Here is a 26,649-nt window from a genome sequence, read left to right as displayed (position 1 = left end):
TGAAGCCCAAAAATGCAAGCAGAATACCATAGAAACTAGTGCTAAATTACCACAAAAGGGGGAAAAATTCACTGTTGTTTTCATCGCCGTTTGTAAAGTAGCCAAGACAACAGCAAGCATTGATGCGCTGTGTTACTGTTAGCGGGCGTGTGCCGAGACAAATAAATATGTTCGGTCTTTGCTGAGATAATATTATTATTATTATATATTGCCCAAACGTAAATAGCATAGCCAATAAGTCTAGAGTTAGGCTATTTTTTTATTCTTTTACTGTAAATACATGAATTTAGTTTAGGCCTATATCATTTGATGCACCGATCGAAATTACTGAAAATTTGCGGCCAAAACAGCAATTTACGCGCTTGTCTAGAATGGAACCTTATATAGCCTAGCCAATGCGCAAATTTGTGTCTAACTTAGAATTTAGAGTGGCTAAAATATATTGTTAGACCAAAACATCTTATCAATTAATAAAGTAATAAAGACATGTATTTAAGAAATTAAATAAAAACAGAAAGACGTCTATTGCTTCAGCCTTATTCAAAGGCCGCGGAAACATGGTTTCGTCTCCATTCCACACCTGACGTTCATGGTTTTCTTCCTAATTAAATATAGGCAATTGGTTGATGAAACATTGATTGAAATTAAGATACAATTTCTACTAAAAAAAAATCATTTTAAAGAAAGACTTACTATAAAACAAAACTTAATGAAGTGGTCGAACTTATGTCTGACCCGCTGCATTTGTCTCCCAACATTGTGCATCCGTCATGCTATTCCCTTTTCATAATCAACATTGGTGACATCTTTAAAAATATATATATTAGGCTATAGCCCAATATTTAAATATAAATATGAAACTAAATTGATTACATTGTTATCCCTCTGGCCGACGAAAGCGCCGGCGCGTTCTGATTTTCTTCTCATGACAGAAACAACTTAAAATAGGCCTTCCGTCATTTCTGGCGATAGCCTACAGATTAGTACAAGAATACAAATGGTCTACTTTTATTTGTGTACGCTCACGATAACAACAAAACCTTGTGCTTTAGTAAAATAAAATAAATAAAGACAGTGTGAGCTTTTAGCTGTCTCTCTGCGAGAAACTGAAACGTCTCAAAAATGAACAAACTCAGCGAATAATTGTACCTAAAAAGAAAGAAATATCTCAATTCGATAATAAATTCTTAGGTCTGTGTTAAATAAGAGGTGATCTATCCGCTGGAATGTGTTGTTTCTGAATTTGATATTTGATATTTTAAGGAATACAACACACTCCTGCATTTAAATGCGGCTGCAGGAATTGCAGTTTTTTATGACGTTTTATTAATCCATCCATTTTTTTTAGTTTCAATGATTTAGCTAAATCGCCTTAAAATGATTTAGCTAAATTGCCTTAATAATGGGAGTGAAATTATTCAGTGACTCACGTTTTACTAAAATAAAGGATATAATTCATGAAACACAACAATTTATTAATCGGTGTCCAAAGAGATAGGCTATATTTTTCCTATCTGTCAAATAAAGGACAGGAAACGAATAACAAAGTAGCCTATGTGCGTGTCAAAAATCCATGCTGTTTTATTAAAGGAGTTTCAAATATAAATAAAAAATGTATTTGTGAAAAATATAGGCCTAGAAAATTGAGAAAATTTACATTTTGCATAAAGATAAATGTGCTTTGATGCATTTGTTGGATAACATGTGGTTAAAGTGCCACTCAGCGGTCAAAAGCTGCAAATGCACTTTGCGACGCGGCGGTAGAAACACCGTTTTGGATGGCCACCTACTGTACACATTTCTGGGCGTTTTCTGTCTATATTTTTATATCTACCCTCTCCTTTTCTTCTTTCACCTCATATGTGTATATATATTTTATAGCATATATCATGCTCAGATGCTTCTTATGATCAGACTGATGGCTGGGCCCATAGTAATTATTTCTGTCTGCCCGCTTTTTCGGTTTGATAGTGAGAGGACCTTTTAGGCTTAAAAGTAGGGCTGGGCGATATATCGAATGCTTTTGTCACGCGCATTTCGTCCGTAAAGCCGGTTCCCTGATTACCGCTAAATCGCCATCACCTGCTTTCAAATGAAGCGGCATTTAATAGACAGAGCCGTAGTTCACTGATAAGCCACGCAATATCGCGTTCAATATCGACGGCGATTCATATCGATATTGAACGCGATATTGCATGGCTTATCAGTGAACTACGGGTCTATCTATTAAATGCCGCTTAATGCCCTACTTAAAAGAACCCTAGATTCCATCCTTTCATGTAAATAAAAAGGAGTATAGGAGTCTTCGGTCTTTGAGCTGCAGGACGGTCTATATTTATGTGTTCAGAATAAGACCTTGTTTTCCTGTATAGTTTTTCTGAACATGTAGTCAAGAAAAAAGTAAGGGTTTTTTGGGCAAACAGAAGTTGATAGGCTGGCTAAAACGATATATTGTGCAGACCACAAAATGGCCCCCTCTTAGCCACCTGTTGTTTAGAGTAGCTTCTCATCTGCTGTTTGCTAGAGTAGTTTGAGATAGCACTCATCACTTCAGTTAATATGTATGTTTAGGTCGGCCTTAATCGTCCGCCTGACATTGCTTGCTTGTGAGCTTCGCATTCTTTCTCTTATACTTGAGATTTGGAGGTGAAGCCCAGGCTTCACTAGGCTTGTGGCCCTGTAAGAAAGCATGTAGCTTAGCGGCCAGGCTAGAGCTAGGTTAGATGTGTTATATGTTAACCCCATGTATACTATCCCTTGTCAGGTGATATAGTTCCTAGTTCTGGCTTCCTCCCGAGGGAGTTGTTAGGCCATATGTCCATTGTCCCCTTGTTTATGTAGGTGCAATTGGTGAGGTTAACAGCTTTTAGACTCCCTGATGTTGTTTTTCTCAGGTGGTAGGCCCTTATCTTTGCGTAGGTAAGTTATGCAGTGTATGTTAGGCCCCACTTTCTAGAACTTTTCATGCTATGGAAAATGTTTTTCCTCTGAGCCACTTGATTTTCTTAATCAAGTTTGAGTTGACGGTGCTAGCTTTTAGCCTTCGTCCTCTACATGTTTGAGAATCTGTGTGGAGAAAATGTTTATCCTCATTGGAAACAGCATGTATGTCAAAGCATTATGTTTGCTTTGAGTTATAGACTTTTGCCCTACATTTGTATGTGAGCTTACTCATGCTGCCACAGGTTAGCACCTGTTCTTATAATAGCAGGCTCTTTGATGTTAGCCTCTATTGGAGAGATTGATGACTATTATATTCCCCAGTTGAGGTTTATTTGTGTCACTGAGTGCATCACCTGTTGGATTACATACTCATGGTAGTATAGAACCACTTTTTGAGAAAAGCTGGTTTCTATTAGCTCCCTTTTGTGATCTTGTTAACAGCTATATTGCATATAACTTTGATTGTAGGCTCTTATGGTTAATTCCTTCTAGTTAGCAATTGTATTTCTAACAAGTGCTTTTAGTTGATCATAGTTTGTTCACATAGTTTACACTGCCACAGGCTTTTGCTACGTGTCCGTTTGAGGTAGTAGGCCATATAGGCCTCCCTTAGACCATGTTGTCATTGTTTGGTTGCTGATTGCTCGATTGCTCCTGTCTGCCTCTCTGCCTCGCTGCTCAGTGTTTTGTATCTCCGTATAGCTTTGTTTTCTCTTACTTTTATTGAATCTCATACTTTTTGTTGCTTATATTATCATTACTTTATATATATCCTATTGCCCACCACATTAATCTGACGTTGCCATCTTGTAATCTTTGAATCTAAATCGCTGTTACAACACGTTTGCATCTCGCTAGCTTGTTTAACTTGTCATCAGTCTCGCGCGCTCCTCTTCCAACGCATTTATCAAACAGCTGTGGCAACTCGGATCAGTCTACAAACACGGTGAGTAATGTCATCCTTTCCCAGTGTTATATCGTGTTCCATCTGTCACATGTTTAGCATAGCCCTCTCTGTCAGCGATGAGGGATTTACGTGTCATAAATGTAGGGAAATAGTCAGGCTGACAGAGAGAATCTCAGAATTAGAGACACGCAACCAAACTTTAATCGAGGATAGTAGGAATGCAGGAGCTTCAGATACCGTTTTGGATGCGACTAGCTTAGTGAACTCTGTACATTGTTCGGTTCCGGCTGTAGAGCCTGCGCAGCAGGGCACTTGGGTAACGGTGAGGCAGCCTAGTTGCGGAAAACACCACTCTTCCGTTCCATTAAGAACATCAAACAGGTTCTCCCCACTCAGTGACGCACCGACTGAGAATCCTGTTGAAAGTGCCCTAGTAATTGGCGATTCTATTACACGGAACGTGAAAATAGAGACACCAGCCACCATAGTCACATGTTTGCTGGGAGCCAGAGCACCTGACATCAAAGCAAATTTAATAGTGCTGGCTAATGCTAATCGTAAATACTCTAAAATTATTATTCACGTCAGCACAAATGATGTTCGACTTCGCCAGTCGGAGATCACTAAAATTAACATTAAAGAGGTGTGTGAACTCGCAAGTACAATGTCAGGAGAAGTAATTTGCTCTGGTCCCCTTCCTGTTCGTCGGAGTGATGAGATAGTTAGCAGATTATCATCACTCAATGGCTGGCTGTCTAAGTGGTGTCCGCAGAATAATATAGGTTTCATAGACAATTGGAAAAGTTTTTGGGACAGACCTGACCTGTTGAAAAGAGATGGTATTCATCCCTCCCGGGATGGTGCTGCTCTTCTCTCTAGTAATATGGCACATAGTCTTAGAGCTGAAACATGACAAACTACGGCCACGTCAGGAAGCAGACAGACTGGCTAAACCGACCGTCTGCTAGCTGCCTCACGTTACAGAAGTCAGATAAATCCCAACCAATAGAAACTATTACACCTAGATATTATCACATAGATACTGTGTCAGTACCCCGAATTAATAAAAACAAAAAACTTCCAAACCCATTTAATGGAAAAAATTTAACAGATGTTCAACAAATAAAAAAATCGAGATAATAATGATAAACAAATGATAAAGCTTGGATTGTTAAATATTAGATTACTTTCTTCAAAAGCACTTATTGTAAATGATATTATCACAATAATCTAGATGTGCTGTGTTTGACAGAAACCTGGCTAAAACCGGACGATTACATTACTTTAAATGAGTCCAGCCCTCAAGGTTATGATTATCGACACAATCCTCGACAGAAAGGCAAAGGGGGAGGTGTTGCTGTAATTTATAGTAATATTTACAGTATCAGTCAAAAGTCTTTCAAATATAATTCCTTCGAATTGATGGTGCTTTACGTAACATTATGTAAGTTGACATTTGTGTTGGCTACTGTATACAGGCCACCAGGACACCATACAGACTTTATTAAAGAATTTGCTGATTTTCTATCAGAGTTAGTACTAGCTGCAGATAAAGTCCTTGTTGTTGGTGATTTTAATATCCATGTAGATAATAAAAAAGACTCATTGGGATTGGCATTTACGGATATTCTAAACTCTATTGGTGTTAAACAACACGTGTCAGGACCCACTCATTGTTGTAATCATACTTTAGATCTAATATTGTCACATGGAATCGATATTGACGCCGTTGAAATTCTGCAGCAGAGTGACGACATCTCAGATCATTATCTAGTCTCATGTATACTACAATTAGTTAAAGAGGCTAAACTGCCTCCCTGCCATAAATATGGTAGAACCATCACTTCTACCACTAAAGATTGTTTATAAATAACCTTCCTGATCAGTTTCATCGCCTTAGCATACCAGACAGCTTAGAAAACCTTGATGTTGCAACAGAAACTATTGCCTCTGTCTTTTCCAGCACATTAGATTCAGTCGCTCCTTTGCGTTTAAAAAAGATTAAGGAATTTAATCCAATGCCATGGTACAGTGAGCACACTCGGGCCCTAAAAACTGCAGCCAGAAAAATGGAGCGTAGCTGGAAGAAAACAAAACTAGAAGTATTTCGCATTTCGTGGAGAGAGAAAATGATTGAGTACAGAAAGGCCTTAAAAACTGCTATATCTGCCTATTTTTCAAAACTCTTAGAAGAAAATAAACACAACCCTAGGTATTTATTTGATACAGTGGCTAAATTAACAAGAAATAAAGCTTCAACTTCTGATGTTTCCAAAGAGCACAGCAGTAATGACTTTATGAACTTCTTTACTTGCAAGATTGATAATATTAGAGAGAAAATTATAACCATGCAACCGTCTACTACAGTACCGTGTCAGACATTGCTTTGTTGTGTCCCTGAGGAAAAAATTCATTTCATTTACTGCTTTAGAAGAGGAAGAATTGTCTAAACTTGTTAAATCATCAAAATCAACAACATGTATGTTAGACCCTATACCAACTAAGCTATTGAAAGAGATGCTTCCAGAAGTCATAGATCCCCTTCTTAATATTGTTAATTCATCTTTGTCATTAGGATATGTACCAAAAAACTTTTAAGCTAGCTATTATTAAACCTCTTATTAAAAAACCACAACTAGATCCTAAAGAATTAGTCAATTACAGGCCGATCTCAAATCTTACTTTTCTATCAAAAATACTAGAAAAGGCAGTTTCATCGCAACTATGTTCCTTTTTAGAAAGAAATAATATCTGTGAGGATTTCCAGTCAGGATTTAGACCATACCATAGTACCATACCATAGAGTTACTAATGATTTGCTCTTATCATCAGATCGTGGTTGTATCTCTCTATTAGTGTTACTGGATCTTAGTGCTGCATTTGACACTATCGATCACAATATTCTCTTAAATAGACTTGAAAATTATGTTGGCATTAGTGGAATTGCATTGGCATGGTTCAAATCATACTTATCTGACCGTTATCAGTTTGTAGTAGTAAACGATGAGATGTCATATCAATCACAATCAATTTTCATTGTTACGCTGATGATACTCAGCTCTATATTTCTTCACGCCCTGACGAAACTTACCAATTCACAAAATTTACAGAATGCATAGCTGATATAAAAAAAAACTGGATGACCAGTAATTTCCTACTACTAAATTCAGAAAAAAACAGAGATTCTAATTTTTGGACCAAAAACTTCTTCACGTAATAACCTAGAATATTGTCTAACACTTGATGGCTGCTCTGTTAAGTCTTCGTCGTTAGCTAGGAACCTGGGTGTGCTCTTTGATACCAATCTTTCATTTGAAGGCCATGTTACTAGCATCTGTAAAACCGCTTTCTTCCATCTTAAAAATATATCTAAACTACGACATATGCTCTCAATGAAGAATGCAGAACAGTTTTTAGTTCATGCGTTCATGACCTCAAGGTTAGATTACTGTAACGCTCTACTGGGTGGTTGCTCCTCCCGCTTGATAAATAAACTACAGCTTGTACAAAATGCAGCAGCTAGAGTCCTTACTAGAACTAGGAAGTATGACCATATTAGCCAAGTTCTGTCGTCACTGCATTGGCTTCCTGTTAAACATCGTATAGATTTTAAAATCTTGTTAATTACTTACAAAGCACTAAATGGTTTAGCCCCCCAGTACCTAAGCTAGCTCTTAATGCATTATAGTCCTTCACGTTTATTGCAATCTCAGAATTCAGGCCAGCTGAAAATACCTAGAATATTGAAATCAACCGCAGGTGGTAGATCCTTCTCCTATTTGGCACCTAAACTGTGGAACAACCTTCCTAGCATTGTTCGGGATGCAGACACACTCTGTCAGTTTAAATCTAGACTAAAAACGCATCTCTTTAACCTGGCATACACATAACACATTATGGGCCCTATTTTAACGATCTGAAACGCAAGTGTCAAAGCGCGAAGCGCAAGTAACTTTGTGGGCGGGTCTCGGCATTGTTGCTATTTTCCCGGCAGGATAAATGGCTCTTGCGCCCGGCGCAAATCTAAAATGGGTTGGTCTGAAGTAGCTTCATTATTCATAGGTGTGGTTTGGGCGTAACGTGAAATGAACCAATCAGAGCGTCATCCAACATTCCCTTTAAAAGCAGGTGCGCAAGTTCCATTATGGATTGCTATTATTATGGCGTATTTACCAGGCGCACGCCAGGAGCGGTTCACAGCCGAGGAGACTGATGTTCTTGTAAGAGCAGTGAAAGACAGAGCAGTTGTGTTGTATGGGGATGGGAGAAACCCACCCAAAATAGCGTCGGTTAAACAGGTTTTTTCACATCTTCGTGGCACACCACAATGATTTCCTTCATCTCATGTGTTAATATTTTTTTAGTGTAACATATGATTTGCAAAAATAACTGTTGCATCTGTGTAGATTACATGAGCAAAGTGTATGCGCGTTGTGCACGCTATACATTATGGTCAAGCATGCGCCCTTAAAATAGCATAATGAACAACGCGCAACGCGCCACTGACTTTAGACTAGGTTTTTTCTGGTCAGTGGCGCAATTGTTTAATGGAACAGCAAAATAGCACCAGGGATTGTTTGCGCCGGAACACGCCTCCTTTTTTGCGCTGAACCGCCCAGGGAGCACAAGTTCATTCACTAGTTTAGCGATGTGCTTCTGTGGAGGGAAAAGCGCGCTTTGCGCTGGTGCAAAAAAGGAATGACACATGCGTCGGTGTACAAAGTCAATTGCGCTGGGTGCAAGATAGGGCCCTATATATTTATATTTTCAAAAAAAATTAAAGGATTATTAGGCTGCATAAATTAGTTCAGCCGGAAACGGGAACACTTCCTATAACACCAGATGTACTTGTTACATCAGAAAAAGAATGGCATCTACGCTAATATTAGTCTTTCTGTTTATCCCGAGGTTTTCCAAATTATGTTCATTTTCATAGAGCGGGCCAGTATCGTGACGATTATTAAAAATCAATCGAGAGAAGCAGATTTCGTTATCGTGATAAAATACGATTAATCGTGCAGCCCTAATTTAATTTAATTTGAATTGACATTTGATATTCAACAGTATCCTTGACATTTATTCAACAGTGCTTTTGATCTGCCTGCATTGACACTATTCTTTAAAAGGAAAAATTATATACCAATTATCAATGTAAAGCTGTTTTGACACAATCTGCATTGTACAAAGCGCTATATAAATAAGGGTGACTTGACTTGACTTGACTTGACTTTAGTCACATATGATTTAGGGTACATTGCCTGTTGGAATGTGTAACCTAGCTCAGGTTGCAGTTATCTTCCCACAGCTATTGTTGGCCCCACAAGGCCTCCTTTTAGCTGATTTGTTGGCAGCATGCCTGGGAATCCAAGAACCCATACCACCATCGGTCCAATATCACCATCAGCCACACCCCACCCTTTGTCAAGTAGGTCTTAAGCAGGCCTCTCGTGGAGTATGGTGGCGTAATATGCATTCCTTCTCTCAGTATTATGCATGAAAGGTTTTCCACTGAATGCATGGTCGGTTGGTTGGTATGGTCCTGGACTGGCTGAAGTAAATAAGCTCGACAGTATGGGAGTTTTTCGGCTCCTTAGACAGCCCAATCCGCAGGATTTGCCTAGCTACAGTCAGTGCGAAGGGTGGCAACACCATCAACCTCTTACCCAACTCTGTCATTCATCCACCTCCATCACCCTGCAGATTACTCCATTTTACAGAGAGTAAGTTGCGATTATTTTACTAGTCATGGAATGGGAAATGTTATATTTACCTTCTAACAGCGTAGTCCTGGACTGGCTGATGCCATGTGTTTACTAGGGTAGGCCCTAATAAGGCCTCCTTTTAGTTTACATGTTGGCACAGTTTGTGTTTACTCGATAACCGGTGTACTCGGTTGACCTGACCAACAAAATGGGTATGATCTCCGAGCGGCAAAATTCCTCTATGGGGGCTCTTATGACCGAGCGTGATTTTAAAATTGCTTGAGTTGTTGAAAATGAACTATTAAAGATTCTTGTAATACTGTTGTGTTATACAGGTATCAACATATCGTATACACAAGCATTTAAATCTTCTCGATACAAACCCATAGACAATAAAAATGGCATAACTGAAGTTACCTTAAATGTATGACAAAATGTGAATACACTACTGAGTACACTACAACAACAGTAATAATGGATACCATTTCCTGGGGATACCATTTCCTGCGTGTTTATTTATAGAACAGTCTGTCTATAAATTAATGCAGGAAAGTCTGTGTTCTGTGGGAAAAATGTAGGAAAAATGCAGGTTTTCTCTTTGTCTCTGCTTCTCCACGTGCAACACACACATACTTCAGGGCAATAAAACTAAGGCTGGTCTTCTCAGGGGATGGGGACAGACCCCAGAGTAAGTTTTAAACAATTATTTGTTTAATATAACAAATAATTGTGTCTGATTTGTCTCAGTCATTACATGATGTTCTTCTATAATTCTTAAACCACTCAAGGTCTCACTTTGCCTAATTGCTTGAGCCAAAGGCTCGATGTAAAGAGCAAAAAGAGTAGGGCTCAAACAACAGCCCTGTCTCATACCCCTATATAGGTTAAAAGTGGTCATCAGATGTCCATTTACCTTAATTCTAGCTGTTGGTTCTGAATAAATTGTTTTAATACACTGTATTGAATTTTCACTAAAACCAAATTGCTCAAGAACCTGGTACAGAAAGGCTCAACTGATGCTATCAAATGTCTTTTCTGCATCAAGGCTCATAATAGCGGCACATTCATGGTTCTCTGTAATATTTTCTATAACATGTAATGTTCTTCTAATGTTATCATGTGTTTGTCGGTTCTTTATAAAACCATTTTGGTCCTCATCAATTAAATCAGGTAAGAAAGTTTCAAACCTTTTGCAGAGAATCAAGGTATATAGTTTATAGTCCACATTTAACACTCTGAGGTCTGAGGTATCGCCGGCGATACCACCACGTTTTTTTTTCTTACCAGTGTGAAAGAGACTCAAAATACTCTGTCAATGTTGCACATACAATTAAGTGTTATACACCATTTTAATCTGTGGAATATCTTCTTTTATTTGTGTACACTCAGAGTAAAAACAAAATGTTGTGCTTTTTGCAAAATAAAGAAAACTCACATGATGTGTGATCTCTCGTCTCCCTCTGAACGAAGTCCAATCTGATAGTTCTCAGAAAATGAACTGTAACTTAGTGAATACTAATCACAAAAAAATTAGGCTTGTGTCTAAAGAAACATTGAAATGTCAGATTTTAAATCATGTAAGTCATTATTATCCGCTCATTATCCGTATGCCACGCACATGGAGCCAGCGCTATTCAGACGCAAATTCTGAGTCAATAGGTCAATACATGTATACATCGTCTCAATCGTGTATTTATTGTCTTGAAAAGTGTTTTGAATAGCCAGAACTCACCATAGTCTCTGTGAGTTCAGTTCCTGAATAGTCACATGGTTGTTCTTCTTTGGATTAATTTGTGGACTAAATGTGCACAGAGAGCCCTCCGGCTGCAAGTATGAATTGAAAACATAGTATCCAGTGCTCATAGTGATGACAATAAATACTGAATAAATTAGGGGTGTCGCAATATACCGGTATTGACGATAACCGTGATATTCAAAGCATGAAATATCGATATCGTGTTACAGTTTTTTCCAATTGCTAACACACTAAAATGACATGCACAGCACAATTATTTAAACTGACACACAGAGAGCAAAACTTCTTCTCAAGTCTCCAAAAGTCTAAACACCTTTTCTGTTTTACACACATTTTGCATTTCAAAATAGCACTTTTTAAATTCACTAAATACAGTTCTCTGCATAAGACACAACAATCTGACATAAAGTCACATGTTTGCCATTTCAAAACACTGCCATTCAAAATGACACTTGAGCTAATTGGCCAATTACATGTGCCACCTGGCCAAACACCTCAGTGGTTAATTGTTAACACTTCAATCAGGATGTAAGCACTATGAAAAGACCACAGGTGAGAACCTTTTTTTTTTACAACAACAATGGAAGACATTGCAGAGAGAGGAAGAGGAAGAGGAAGAGGAAGAGGAAGAGGGAGGTTGAGAATAAGAGGGGGAGGAAGAGTGAGAGGTAGGGGTAGAGCAGGTAGAGGAGTTCATGGCCAAAGAAGACAAACACTTTCAAATGAAATCAGAGCAACCTTAGTAGATCATGTCATCAACCATGGGTTGACAATGCGTGAGGCTGGACAGAGAGTGCAGCCAAACTTGAGCCGTTTTACTGTCGCCTCTGTCATCCGGACCTTTAGACTGGAGAACAGGTATGTAACCAAAATTTCATGTAGTACACATGTAGTATACCCCATGTCATAGTGTATCAGTTGGGTGACACCTGTTTACTTAGTGTATGACATCAGCCATTCATGAACTGTACAAGTTTCCTGTACAATGTACTCTACTGTGGGGGAAAATATTTAGGCTGCATTGTCCAAGCCCTATATATATTTTTATTTTATTTTTTCTAAAGGACTGAGAGACGACACCATGGTGGAGGAAGGGGCCAAATGTTCACCGGGGTACAGGAAGCTGCCATTGTAAACTTGGTTTTGGAAAATAATGAAATCAGATTACGAGAAATTCAAAGCCACATCATCCAAGACAACACCTTATTCAACAACATTCAACGAGTTAGTCTGTCCACATTGGCTCGCATTCTCAAGCGAAACCAAATCAGAATGAAACAACTTTATAAGGTGCCGTTTGAGAGAAACTCTCAAAGAAACAAAGAGTTCAGACGAGCATATGTGGATGTAAGTACTATATTGACTGCAGTACACTACACACAACATTGTTTCCCAGTGTACTGGATAACACCATATTGAGTGATTTTTGTTCTTTGTTTTCAGGGAGTACTGGAAATGGATGCTCATGCAATCCCACATGAGTTCATCTTTATAGATTAGGCTGGGTTCAACCTAGCAAAGACCAGAAGAAGAGGGAGAAACCTCATTGGCCACAGAGCCATTATAGATGTTCCTGGCCAACGTGGTGGGAACATCACAATGTGCGCTGCCATCTCCAATATGCATGGTGTCCTCCACCGTCATGCCAAACTTGGACCATACAACACAGCCCATATTCTCACATTTCTGGACAGACTTCACAACATTCTCATACCACCAGAGCGTATGAATGATGCAGACCATCAAAGAAACCGGTACGTTGTAGTATGGGACAACGTGAGCTTTCATCGTGCAGCCCCAGTCCAAAACTGGTTTGCTGACCACCCAACATTTCTCGTGCAATACCTCCCACCATACTCACCATTTCTGAACCCCATAGAAGAATTCTTTTCGGCATGGCGGTGGAAGGTATACGACCGGCAGCCCTTTGTGCGCATGCCTCTTGTGCAGGCCATGGAAGAGGCATGTGATGAGATTGATGTGGGTGCAATTCAGGGATGGATAAGGCACTCAAGGCGCTTCTTCCCTCCATGTCTGGCAAGGGAAGATATTGCCTGTGATGTTGACGAGGCGTTGTGGCCAGACCCGGCTGTGCGGCAAGATGCTGCCTAATTATTTTTCTTGCCTCTTTTTTTTTACTGTAATATTTTTTTTTTCAGAAATTCTTTTTCAGTTTACTTTTTTTGTAAGAATATTTTTGTTCAGTCCCATGTAAATATACCTGCTGTGCTTATGTTGCACTGACTTGTTTACTGTAGTGAAGGAAAAAAAATTAAAATGTTGCAACAGCATGTGTGTGTATCTGCAAATATTTCTGTGCATGTGAAGAATCTGATACATATTTTAGTATTATGGCAAAGCATACTAAAGATGGGGGTGCTTTTCATTATGCCCAACAGTGTGTAGGTGGTTAGGCAAAAATCTGGTAATATGAATGAAGTGTGTGCCATTTCATGCAAAAGTTTGATTTTGATAATGCTCTGTGTAGTTTCGGTTGCAGTGCTTCATTTTGCAGGATATATGAGGTATTTTGCAGTTTGGGTGTGTGGTTTTGTGAATTGTGTTAAGTGTTTTGATAAAACCAGACTAGTTTGAAAAATTGTGTGTTAGCAATTGGAAAAAACTGTAATTTAGGGTGTGACGATTATGCCGGTATTGATGATAACCATGATATTTAAAATGAATAGGACGCTTATGATATAATGACATGTAAATACTCCAGAGCCAGTACCTGGTTGAGCTCTCAGGTGGCAGTATTGCACCTTAACGCTGACGCCTGTCAAACAAGAAGACGCAGCGTGCAGCTATTCCGAGCGGGAGAGTGAGAGGCTCTGTTCACACATCCGAAAAAAAGTAAATAAGCTCGACAGTATGGGAGTTTTTCGGCTCCTTAGACGGCCCAATCCGCAGGATTTGCCTAGCTACAGTCAGTGCGAAGGGTTGCAACACCATCAACCTCTTACCCACCTCCGTCATCCATCCACCTCCATCACCCTGCAGATTACTCCATTTTACAGAGAGTAAGTTGCGATTATTTTACTAGTCATGGAATGGGAAATGTTATATTTACCTGTTAACAGTGATTTTCTGTGTTCACGTATTTAAATAAAGGGTGATTATTTTAAGTACCGCATTTTCTTTATTCGTCTTACTCAGCATGATGTAGATATGCATGCAGTTATTTGCCCTCAAAATTCAAGATACATGGGCATTTTTGCCTCGACAATTTTTTGTCATTATATCATATTATAAGATGTAGTTGTTTTACAATATCACATGAGCAAAAATGCAATGTTCCTTCAACTTGTTAAATGAACAATGTGAGTTACATTTTAGACACAGTATTGTTAATATTGTTTGTTTTTTTCTTTATTTCACCAATGAAAATTTCAAAATTATAAACAGCAGAACAAAGCCCCATGCAACAGAAATGTTTTTGTTATACTGACTGAATCCGCCTTTAGAATGAATGAATCCCGAGCTTTGTTCCTGAATGAATCAGTCATTTGAACAAATCAACTCACTCACTCACTCACTCACTCATTAAGACAGTGACTTGCTGCCACCTACTGGCAGTTTAGTTTAGTTTCATATTTAAGGGACATTAAAAAGTTAAAATTAGAAAAATTTATTTGTGTCACCTCTGTATTACAAAGATGGATTTTGTTGATAATGATTTAATTTGACTGGTAACAGCCATAATGTATAGGTTACTATGCTAGTATTAATTTTTATTTCTTCAGGTCTTAAAAAAAATTAATTTGACTTTAAAAAATGTCCAGCAACCCTGAAAGAGAAAAACTAGAAAAGTAACAATTATTTAGACTGATAAATTTCCCCCACAAGGATTCTATAAATATCGTGATATATTGATACCGTGATATTATTTGGCCACAATAAGAGGAAAACTCGAAAAAAATGTGGGAGAGGAGAAAAAAGAGGAGAAAAAAACGTGGTGTGAAAAATCCAATATCGTGACAGCCCTACAATAAATATTACTCTTCTGTATAGAAAACTGACAAACATATGAGAATCCATCAATATTTCTCCAAATGTGCATGCTTTTAAGCTAAAAGCCTATATGAAATGCCATAGAGGTATCATAATTGTTCAGACGCTTTGCATCACAGAAATACATTATATTTAAAGAATATAATCGAATACCATTATTTTAAATTGTAATAATATTTTACAGTATTGCTGTTTTTTCTGTATGTTTGATATACACCATGATGAGCTTGAGACATGATCACAGAGGGTTTTTTCACAGCCTACCTGACTGAAAGGCATATTATTTATGCAGGTCATTACAACTCATTATGCGATTATTTTGTCTTCTCAGGTGTAAATGACCCATTATTTATGATGATTCATGCTTCCACGCATACTGTGTTTCTTGACAAAAAGTGTCTTACAAAATTTAAATCTCTATATTGTTTTATATGAACAAGCAGGCAGCATAATTTTACATCATTCTGAAGCAAAAACTCTAGTCTACAACCTCCAATACCCAGAAGTTTTGTGAACACATATATAATATTATATTTTTTTTTTGGCTTTATTTCAGTGACTTAAGTTTTTTGTTTTTTCAATAACCACGTATAAACTTTATTCCTTCAAAAATACAAACATGTACATACATGTTTCTCACATATTATGGTAGCATAGTTTGTGCTGTATACAGTGTAATGACACTTTTTCCATTAATATGTTTATGAACAACTAAAAAAAAAAAGCACAAATGTCAGGGCATGTCAAAACTTCTCCAAGCCCCAAATCAGCCTCAGACTCCAGAGGGTTAAAATTCTGATTGGTCTATGTGACTCACAAAGTTCTTTATTTTTACCTTCTTTTGGGATTACTGTTATGACAGCTTCTCTCCATGATGGGGGGGAGTTTACCTTCTTTAAAGGGGTGGTTCAGTTTTCTAGGCTTGATTGTGTTTATGGGGCACAGATTAACATGTCTTAATGCTTTGTTTTAAAAAAACGCCGTATTTTTCATATAGTTTACCTTTATTCTACACCGCTGTTTCCCTTCTCCTAAAAATGCTCTGTTGAGTTCCTGGTTCTAGGAAGCCCTCAGAAATACACAATGGGCTCAGATTGGTTAGCTGGGCCAGTGTATTGTGATTCGCTGTCTGGAATACGCTATCACAATTCACGGTATCCGAAAACGCCACACCCCTTACCATTAGGGGCAAACGTCGCATATTCTTCGGTCAAGGTCCAGTCTTTGCTCCGGTGGAAATGTAAATAGTGGTGTCAATATTTGCCGTATCAATTTGAGCCCAAATTAGACCCAGATAGCAGTAATGATGAAGAGGGTCAAGCAGAACCTCTGTAAGCACGGCTTTTAATGGACGTTTATGAATTTTAAGTATTTTTGTTTGTATTTGTGTCAAAGTGTTTAGATATGCTGTCACTTGTAAATGTTACTGCTGCCACATAGTGTTCTGATTAAAGCTTTACTGTAGCTGAATACATGACTGATTAGTAGCATTTTTGAAAAGGTATTGTTTAATTTATAGCATGAACAAGCATGTGGGTAAACACAACATAAAAGCCGTAATGAAACTTTAATGTACACTGATAACAGAAACGCCAACAAACACCAACAGAAGTTTGTGGTGTAATTGCATAGAAGTTTGTTGGTGTTTGCAGGCGTTTGTTGGAAAAGTATGAAATAAAATTTAGCTAAAAGACTTGTATGTACGCAATATTGCCTTGCCCACTTTTTTGCGTGTTACCGGGGGCATGTTAATGTTAATTGCAGGGTTTATGATGTCACCAACCTGGGAAGAAACTTGTTGTAGTCTAAATCGGTCATTTAGTAGGCATTGAACTTTCTCTGATTTGCTTGTGTGTCTCTGGGTCCTTGTTACTCTTATGTCTGTGTTTCAAAGCTTATATTCCTTTAAAGGGATAGTTCACCCAAAAATGAAAATTTGATGTTTCTGATCTGCTTACCCCCAGCACATCCAAGAGGTGACTTTGTTTTTTCAGTGGAACACAAATGATGATTTTTAACTCCAACAGTCGCCGTCTGTCAGTCAAATAATGGGAGTGAATTGGAACTCTATCAATAAGAGTCGAAAAAACTTGCATAGACAAATCCAAATTAAACCCTGTGGCTCATGACAACACATTGATGTCCTAAGACATGAAACGATCGGTTTGTGAGAGAAACTGAACAGTATTTATATTATTTTTTACCTCTAAAACACCACTATGTCCAACTGCATTCAGCACTCAGTTAGTGAGGTCTGACAACGGCAGTAATGTGTACTTGAGTATAATGAGTGCTAGACATTACTGCCGTTGTCAGACCTCACTAACCGAGTGCTGAATGCAGTTGGACATAGTGGTGTTTTAGAGGTAAAAAAGAATATAATTACTGTTCGGTTTCTCACACAAACCAATCATTTCATGTTTTAGGACATCAATGTGTCGTCACGAGCCGCAGGGTTTAATTTGGATTTGTCTTTGCAAGTTTTTTTTACTCTTATTGATAGAGTTCCCATTCACTCCCATTTTTTGACTGACAGACGGCGATGGTTGCACTTAAAAATCATCATTTGTGTTGATGATTTTTACCTACTCCTCTTAAGGGATTCATGAAATCGCCACCAAACTTTCTGAACATGATGACAAAACACTGAAGATGCTAAAATGCAAACGATTATAGGATATCTAGAACAGTGTTGCCATGGCAATGGTTTGAAATAAGAACAAAAAGGGAAACAGGAAAAGACTTATATTTATTAACCACAGAATTATAAATCTTTTATTTCAATATAAAATAATACAAATATTATAAATAAGCACATTTTTAATTACATTTTTTATTTCAAAAAGTATTTGTAAGTTAAAATTAGGCAGATAACTGCTCTTTGGTTAAAATAATTCAAATAATATTTAAATGTCATTTATAGACTAAGCACTAGAGGGCAGCAAATACCTATTTTTAAACATGGTTGAGAAAAGAGTTTTTACAAAACTGTTTTTAAACAGTTTAAAGGTATAATTATTCAGTGGGTAATTTATTTTGATGCATATATTTATACATTATCAAAGACTAATAGATTTTATTTTGTATTCAAAATGTTGAATCTTCTGAAGCAACTTACTGATAAAACAGTCTCTCTCTCTCTCTCTCTCTCTCTCTCTCTCTCTCTCTCACACTCACTCACTCACATACACACACACACACACACACACACACACACACACAGGGTGTGTGTGTGTGTGTGTGTGTGTGTGTTTTACTGTCTTGCAGGTTTAACCCCTTCATCGCTGTGTCCTTTTTCTGCATTATAGGATAGGAAATGTCCAAGGTCTTCTCTTCTATGAATTTGTATAACAAAATTTTAATACATTTTTATAATATTTTTAACAGCGAATCATAATTTTACTATAAATAGTATTAGTTAGTACTACATTTAAATGTATATATTAAGAGATTATCAAGTACTAATTTCTGTCACAGTATAGATTTTATTCTTATTGTTTAAAATGTTTTTGAATAATCTAACTCAACTAACTGGTCAGTCTCCAACTGGTTCTTAATCTCACTCTGCCTCTGTGTGTCTGTATGGGTGTTAAAAACCTTAAGACAAATATTGGACTTAGATAGACATAGACTTTGAAAATGTTGAGCTGCAAAAGAAAACGTTGTACTCATTTCAAAGCGACCTATGACACTCTATGACATGAAATTCATCTAATTTTAAATGATTTCATGGATGTGGCTGTTGTGGTTTGTGATCATAGGAACATCAGCTGCTGCAGTAAATGTGGTGTGAATTTGACATAGTCCTTTTAAGTTTAGCTGTTTTAAATGCCCATTGCCCGCCGTGCACAGTTGCCCTGAAACCACCATGGTGGCGGTGAAAATGGGCTTTGGACCGTCATCGCTGCCTGCAGCTATATTATTATTTAATGTTCCTACATTAACTATCCACAACAAGTTCTTTTTTCGAGTGTTCATGTCTGTTTTTAATTGAATTACATTATGGTTTGATAAATCAGCTACATCTAGAATTATCACTCCTCTTCTATGACCTTTTTTTTAGGAACTATAAAAACTGTTTCTAAAACCTAATTTCTTTAGTTTTTGATGTTTTTGTTGTGAAAGATGCGTCGCCTTCAAAAATATCACCTGTGCTTTTCCTTTTTTAATTTTAGCTAAGACTTTCCCCTTTTTAGCTGGATTACATAATCCATTTATATTTTGTGACACAATCTTTCTTTAATACTAAATTGACTCTGAAAGAATAAACAGGACAATACCCCATCAATTTCTGAGGTCCATGAACTACTGAATGCAATTAGAAACACATATCAACTATAGTGTACATTAAATGGATTTCCAAAGCAGTGAAGATGAGATTAAAAATAAATAAATAAAAACACAGAAAACACTGGTGTACTTGTGCACCGGACGTTGGAAGTATGTGGGGCTAGCCTTGATAAAAGGGGCCTGCACTAGATGTGTCTCTCAAATGTGCTACTCGCCTTCGACTCTAGTTTTAAGTCCAACAAAATTAAATGAAATGATTTAGCTTAAGTAAAATGTTGGATTCCTCCCTAACAGTCAGGAATACTGTTTCAAAGTCTGATTAGTTTTAAAGGGAATATCTTGTGTTTTATGAATTTTCATACATCTCACAACAGGTGCTCAGTCCTTCGCATTTCCTTCTATTTCGGTAGCATGCGTTGAAATTCCAGAAGTTTTTGTCGAAATCGTAGATTCCTTTCTGCGTCCTTGTTGCCAGCACTTTACCAGGTCATGCAGCTTTGTAGACGTTCTTCATGAGGATTGATTCCGGGATCTGATGAGCTTTCACCGTTATTCGCCGTTGGTTTCCTCATGATCACGCGGCCCATCATGTCCTTCTCTGCTTCATCGGGTGTATTGTAAGTTTGTGTCCCATCGCTCAAATGGATACGAATTTTTGTGAAAGGGGTCTGAAACCGTATCTTCTCTTACTTCAGGACTTTCGTGATGCCATTGTATCCTTTACGTTTTTGCATTATTTCTGTTGCTTAGTCGTGGTCGAAAGAAATAGGACGGCTCTGCACCTGTATCCGCTTTTGCCAAGCCAATTTCAAAACAGTCTCTTTAATCGTGAATTAAAGGAAATTAATGATGATGGGTCTTGGAAGCAAATTTGGATTCAGCTTGGGTAGCAAGGCTCATGGCTCAAGGCACATTGGATTTGGAGATCTATGTCAATTCCAAGTTCATTCTTGAGAAGCACGTCCATGAACTGAGCAACTGAGCTGCCATCCTCTGCGCCTTATTCATATTTGAATGTTGATTTGCCTGCTTATAGTTTCAAGTCCAAAGTGGGCCTTAGCCTGTTTGCCTTCATGTGTTAGCTTAGCTTCCCCCGCATCGTCACCTAGTTAGCGGAACATTAGCTGAAAAATTAAAGGGCAATTTATTACCAATGTTCATACAGTGTCATTTTTATTATGTTCGAATGACAACTGCATACAAAATGTGTATTGATATTTCATATTTCATTGTTTTCCAAAATTATTATATATTTATTAACTTTTGAATACTGTGTATATGTTTATTGTCTATATATTGTTGTCATGATGGTAATGTTAAATGTTTAATTATTTCTGGGACCTGTAGAGAAACATAATTTCAGTTTCCCATGTCTGGGTTGAACTTGAAACTTGAAATGACAAACCACACTTTACAAAAATAATATCACAAACTGTGATTCTGACATGACAGACGTGGTTTGACACTTGTTGTGGTGTTGCTATCCTGTGAAATTCAGCTGCAATGGGAAGCTATCAAAAAAAAATCACCCTTCCATTGTAAAATTAAAAATACAAGCTTTCACAAAATGACAAGGAGCCCTCAAACACATCGATCCATCCAAAAAAATAACTCTGCATTCTGGCCTTTCATTGGATGTGAGGCCAGCTTCAAAGACTGCCCAGCCATTTACACATTCATACAGTTGCTATGATACCAAACACATAAACCCAGCAATGCGTGACAGTGAGCCATCGGGAGGCCTTCTGTCCAGCATTCAGACATCTAATGAGTTAGCGGTTGATTAATTCTTATGATTAAAAAGCTGAAGAGGATGGAGAGGGCTGAGGAGAGGAGAAATGAAAAGACACGGAGAGTGGCACATACTGTATTGTAATGATGGCTCGACATGCTTGATTAATCTCTATAGCATCCATAACACAAGAATTTATCTCTATTATTTTAAAAACAAAATTTTAGAGTAAAGTTGAAATTAGACAGTAAAGTTGAAAACTATAAAAAAATTTAAAAAATAAACATACAATAGTTCAGACCCTTTTGTTCCAAGACTTCACTGAGAATGTTTGCATGCAGATACCCGATTTGTCAGAGAAGCCCAAAGAAAGGAAATACCCTTCCACTCCTCCACAGACACTTATCCTCACATACTCACACAAACAAAGTGGCTTCCCAAAGACAACAAAGCTGACGTCATGTAATGCAGGCACCCTTTTGTATGCTTGGGTGCTGCATGTGACATCATCAGACTGCCGTCGACCAACAAGACTGGCATTATTTTACACATGCTTCAGACATCGGGTTTTTGACTTTTTGCACAGTGGGGCAAGCACTCAAGTGAATAGGGTCAATGACCAACTTTACACCCTAAATTGGGTTTTCACCCATGGGTCCCAAGTTGCACAGAACCCTTTTGGAGCAGAGCTTTGGTAGGCTCGCTACTCTCAAAAGGGCAGTTTCTCCATGCAAGGTAACTCCACAGGGTAATTTACCAAAATTTACCTTGTGAGTTGGTTGGTATGGTTGATACAACACTTGGAGTACCCCATTGCTGATGTTGTTCTGCATCTAGGAGACCCTACAGCAGGTGTCAGGTACGTCAAGGCAGACAAGTCTGGTCACTGGGGACCCATCTTGGAGCAACTGTCACTTCACTATCTAAGCACAAGGGCGAGTGCTACCTATTTGTCCCTTCCAAGAACCCCTGCAACAGTGCATGGCATGGACTCTATCTGCTCTGGATCACCTCCAGCCCAGAGGTGCAACGCCGTCAACCAGCAGCTGAAACAAGCCATCATAAAGGAATTCCCAGACAAAATTCCCCAGTCAGTCCATTTTCAATTTTTTCAAAATTTGAAAATGGATTGACCACTGCCCTTAACACAAAACAAGGCCAGGATGAAACTGCCCTAGTTTACTACCAAAGACTCTGACATGCTTTCTTCTATAGAGACAGATTTGACTCAATAATTCATACAAAAAACATGATGCACTCATGCGTAGCCAATTTCACACGTGTGAAACCTAATTCACGTGCACAAAAAGAATATATACATTCACAAAAAGCAATTCATGTGCGCAAAATTAAATTATATATTCATTAAATAAAATTCACAAATGCATAAATATACAACTGTGCACAAAAGTTTCAAATGTTTAAAGCTTGCGTGTTTATCCTCACATTCGCATGTGAATCAACTTGGATTTGTGTGTTTGTATTTTGAGACTCCCCTGCCACCCCATCTGAATCATTCGTACTTTTTAGCCAATCAGATTGAAGCTTATCAATCGACCAATCATTACCACGTAAGGGTGTGTCACCTGGGTGTTACGTTATCAGCTGTCGACCAGTGTTCAAGTCATGTAGAGAGGTATGTACAGTTTGATCGGTTCATCTGTGTTAAGTGAAGTAAATGAAGTAAGAGATCAGTTAAAGTTATACTTTATTAACTTCTATTTAGTCCACGTGTGAACATAAACATTTATTTTAAGTATTGATGGATTCTTAAGTTTACTTCATAAAGAATTCATGTGCATAGACAAGATTTTTACACACTATTTTTAAGAAATCCTCAATGGCCAAATACATGACTAGAAAAAAGACTGCAGGTGTATTTGAAATGTTTTAACTAATTATCTATTCAGTTCTACTTTGAGTATGAATTATCATATGCAGTAAAAGACAACAATACTTAAGTACTGTAAAAGGTTTTGCCACACACTCAACTGACTGACTTATCTTCTGTATGATTTCAGTTTCTTCAGACCTTACTGTACATGATTTATGAGCTTCTACAACCTTTGACTCCTTTCCACAAACTGATCATAGAAATAAAACAGTATAAATGAAAATGTTAACACTTTACAATAAGGTCTCATTTATTAACATTAATTAGGGCTGTGAATTCATAGACAGCAATTCAATTCGATTCACGATCCATAGGTGTTCGATTCGATTCAAGAACGATTTTTGCAAATTCAGAACGATTCGATTCGAGACGATTCACATTAAAATTCGATGCGATTCGATTAATTCGATTCGAATGCATTTATGGGGACATTGAAATGCTTCCCTCAACGTGTCTTATTCAGGGTGTGAATTACACAGCGGCCTTCAGGGGGGTCAGAGAGTAAGGGCAAAAACAAACAAACAAACAAACAGAAAAACCCTTTTGTCTATTGTTAATGTTGGTTCATGTTAGTTCTCAATGATGCTACATAACTTTATTTTAACAGCCTATAAAAATTGGCATTTGTGGAAATTTACATAAGCCAAAACTTTAAAAGGGCTTTAAAAGTATTTTTAGGCCTAGTTCATGTTAAATATAGTGGATGATATTGTTAAAGGCTACACAACCTTATTAAACTGTTCCAGGTACATTAAACATACTAATGCTTACATGGAGAGACTATCATGCACTTTCCCAACTACTCTTAAACTAACTTTTCTTCACTGAATAGTAAAAAGCGCTCTTTGTTCTCTTTATATGGAACATTTTCCTTATGGTAATTCTGAAAGAAAATGCGCTGGGTTTCTACTGTTGCTATAGTAACGAACGCAACTTTAACGCGCATCTGATTGATAAACCGCGCGCTCTTATGTCAGTGTTGTAGTTATTTCAGCAGTTTCCTCGCACATTCAGTTAATGACATTAAGTTAATCATTTCATTTATCATTCATTGAACTGTGCGTATGCATTTAGACACTTACATTATGTTTTTGCTCCGATCATGCAATAAATGCGCGCCTTGAAACTGCTCAGGTAATGTCAATGAAACATTTCACAATAAGTGCAACCACAATCGCACTCTCTCTCAATATTCAAAGTGCAAATAAGACCAAATTTTTCTTTGATACAGAGCTAAGAGATGGTTATAACTACACTGCCCAGCCTAAAATAGCTTTCATATTGAGAGATATTTGCATTCATCAGGGAGCCGCTTTCAAAATGCGGGGTATTGACATCGCGTTTGAATGCGCACTCGTGTTTACTTTCACGATCGCGCTTAAAGGCCGTTTCACACAGGACGCGGTATGCGCTGCGCTATGAAACCCATTTGCTTTAATGGCAGCTTGCGCGCACGCGGCGGTCAAAGTTCAAAATAGTTCAACGTTTGCCGCTGCGCTCTGTGAAGATTACCCGCGCGACCAATAGCAACGGGGCATCCAAACAATCGGAAAGCAAAATGGATGAACAGCTATTTACTGTGTTGTAATATCCAGAGCTATACAGTACAAGTTTGCTGGTCGTATAGAGACATCGGGAGAAAAGCTATATTGCTATTGCTCACTTCTTAGCACGGGACATATAACAATCAATATGTCAATACAACATATAACAATCAATATGTCAATACAACAATCAAATGACTACGTATAGAACTCCCGGTACAAGTTTGGAAAACTCCGCCTACTGTGCTCTGGCCAGTGCAGCGCAAATCGATTTGTATCTGAAGGGCTGCACTGAACCCAGCGGCGAGCGCAGTGCATACCGCGTCCCTTTGTGAAAGGGCCATTTCTGTAAATATGGCGGCGGCAACCCTTATCCAACTGAATTAAATGTTTTTTATTTAAATACAAAGCAAAATGACAGTGGAGGCGTAATGCAAACGAAGCGGTGGCTTATTATTTCCTAATAATCCTAACCACTCTATCATGGCAACATCACAAGACTACTTTTCGCCTCGACGAGAAATCTCGTCACATATTAGTCTTGAGATCTCGTCACACCCCTAATAGACGATAATGAAAATATAACGTTAATTTATTTATTTACTGAGGATAAAAAGAACAATCACAGCTAGGGGTATGTGATAAATATCGTCTGCAATAATCATAATTGTTGTTATAACAATGTGCGATCTGACATCGAGTATATCCCTCACACACCCAGAGAATGCATGCATACATTACATGACGTAGTCTTGTAGATTAGACTAGCAATTGTACATTTAGAATTCACGCTTTCACTGGTTTTTCTCCAGAAATCAGAAAACAAATGTGACATTGATTTATACAAGTTTAATAAACAAGTTAATATTAAGTGACACCACAATGCCGGTTTTTGCTCTATTTCGCCAACGATAATTGTTAAAACAAAGCCACAGCTCAGCTCTGTAATTGCGTCTCTGAGCAACACACAACTGTGTTTCCTTATTGAACGAATCAGCTTTTTGAACGTATCGGCTGAATCAATGATTCGATGACTATGATAGATTATGATAGTCAAATGCTTTGTTCCTGAATGAATCAGCCTTTTGAATGAATCGGTTGAATCTCAAAGACTCAGTCAGGTTATTCATTTGTCACCTCTAAGCTGTATTAAACTGTCTGTGTAAATACATCTAAATGCCACTTCAGATGCAGCTACTCTATTGCAAAGATGAATTTTGTTGAGACTTATTTAACTTGATTGTTGACAGTCCTATTGAGTCTTATTATTATAAGTGAATCTGATTACATTTATGAAATTGACATAAAAGATGATGCATGTATAATTAGGTTTAAATATGGATTTATAAAGGTAAAAATACCCATTGGTAGAAAATCAATTGAAATGTATTGGAAAAAAAAAATTATTTCTGTTACTGCTGTACTGCTGTTACTGCTGTACTCCTGTGACCATCACACAGAATATGAAGAATATTAAAAACTGTCCTGAGTCAGCAAACACTCAGCAAAACATCATCTAATTATCGTTATCGATAAAATCTTAGATTGATCTAATTTTTTTGTCAATATTACACCCCTAGTCACAGCACTGTGTTTGTAACTGTACTGCATTCATGTCCACCACACATTAAACTGATGATGATAATGTATGTAATGCTGTGCACATTTCATCTTTTTTTAAGCTGCATATATACAGTGCTCAGCGTAAATTAGTACACCCCCTTTGAAAAATAACATTTTTAACAATATCTCAATGAACACAAAAACATTCCAAAAATTTCCAAAATGTTGACAAGACTAAGTTTAATATAACATCTGTTTAACTTATAACACAAAAGTAAGGTTAATAATATAACTTGGATTACACATT

General features: G+C 37.6%; 2 protein-coding genes across 5 annotated transcripts in view; one reads left to right on the top strand and one right to left on the bottom strand.

Annotated features, from left to right (window-relative positions):
- The window catches only part of LOC137030813 (collagen alpha-1(XXV) chain-like), a 222,707-nt gene that overhangs the window by 146,232 nt on the left and 49,826 nt on the right, over positions 1 to 26,649 (bottom strand). The gene's annotated exons all lie outside the window — the stretch shown is intronic.
- LOC137030164 (uncharacterized) lies at positions 3,897 to 4,763 on the top strand. The gene has a single exon (XM_067400325.1). The coding sequence runs from the start codon at positions 3,897 to 3,899 to the stop codon at positions 4,761 to 4,763; it is 867 nt and encodes a 288-aa protein (XP_067256426.1).

Source organism: Chanodichthys erythropterus, chromosome 11 (genome assembly GCF_024489055.1).
Source record: "Chanodichthys erythropterus isolate Z2021 chromosome 11, ASM2448905v1, whole genome shotgun sequence".
NCBI classification, from domain to species: Eukaryota; Metazoa; Chordata; class Actinopteri; order Cypriniformes; family Xenocyprididae; genus Chanodichthys; species Chanodichthys erythropterus.
Note: the sequence above shows the minus strand (reverse complement) of the source record. Positions and strands in the feature narration are given on the sequence as shown.

What these genes read in the sequence shown, in the direction of transcription:
- LOC137030164 (XM_067400325.1), top strand. Translation starts at nt 3,897, where the DNA reads ATGTCATCCTTTCCCAGTGTTATATCGTGTTCCATCTGTCACATGTTT.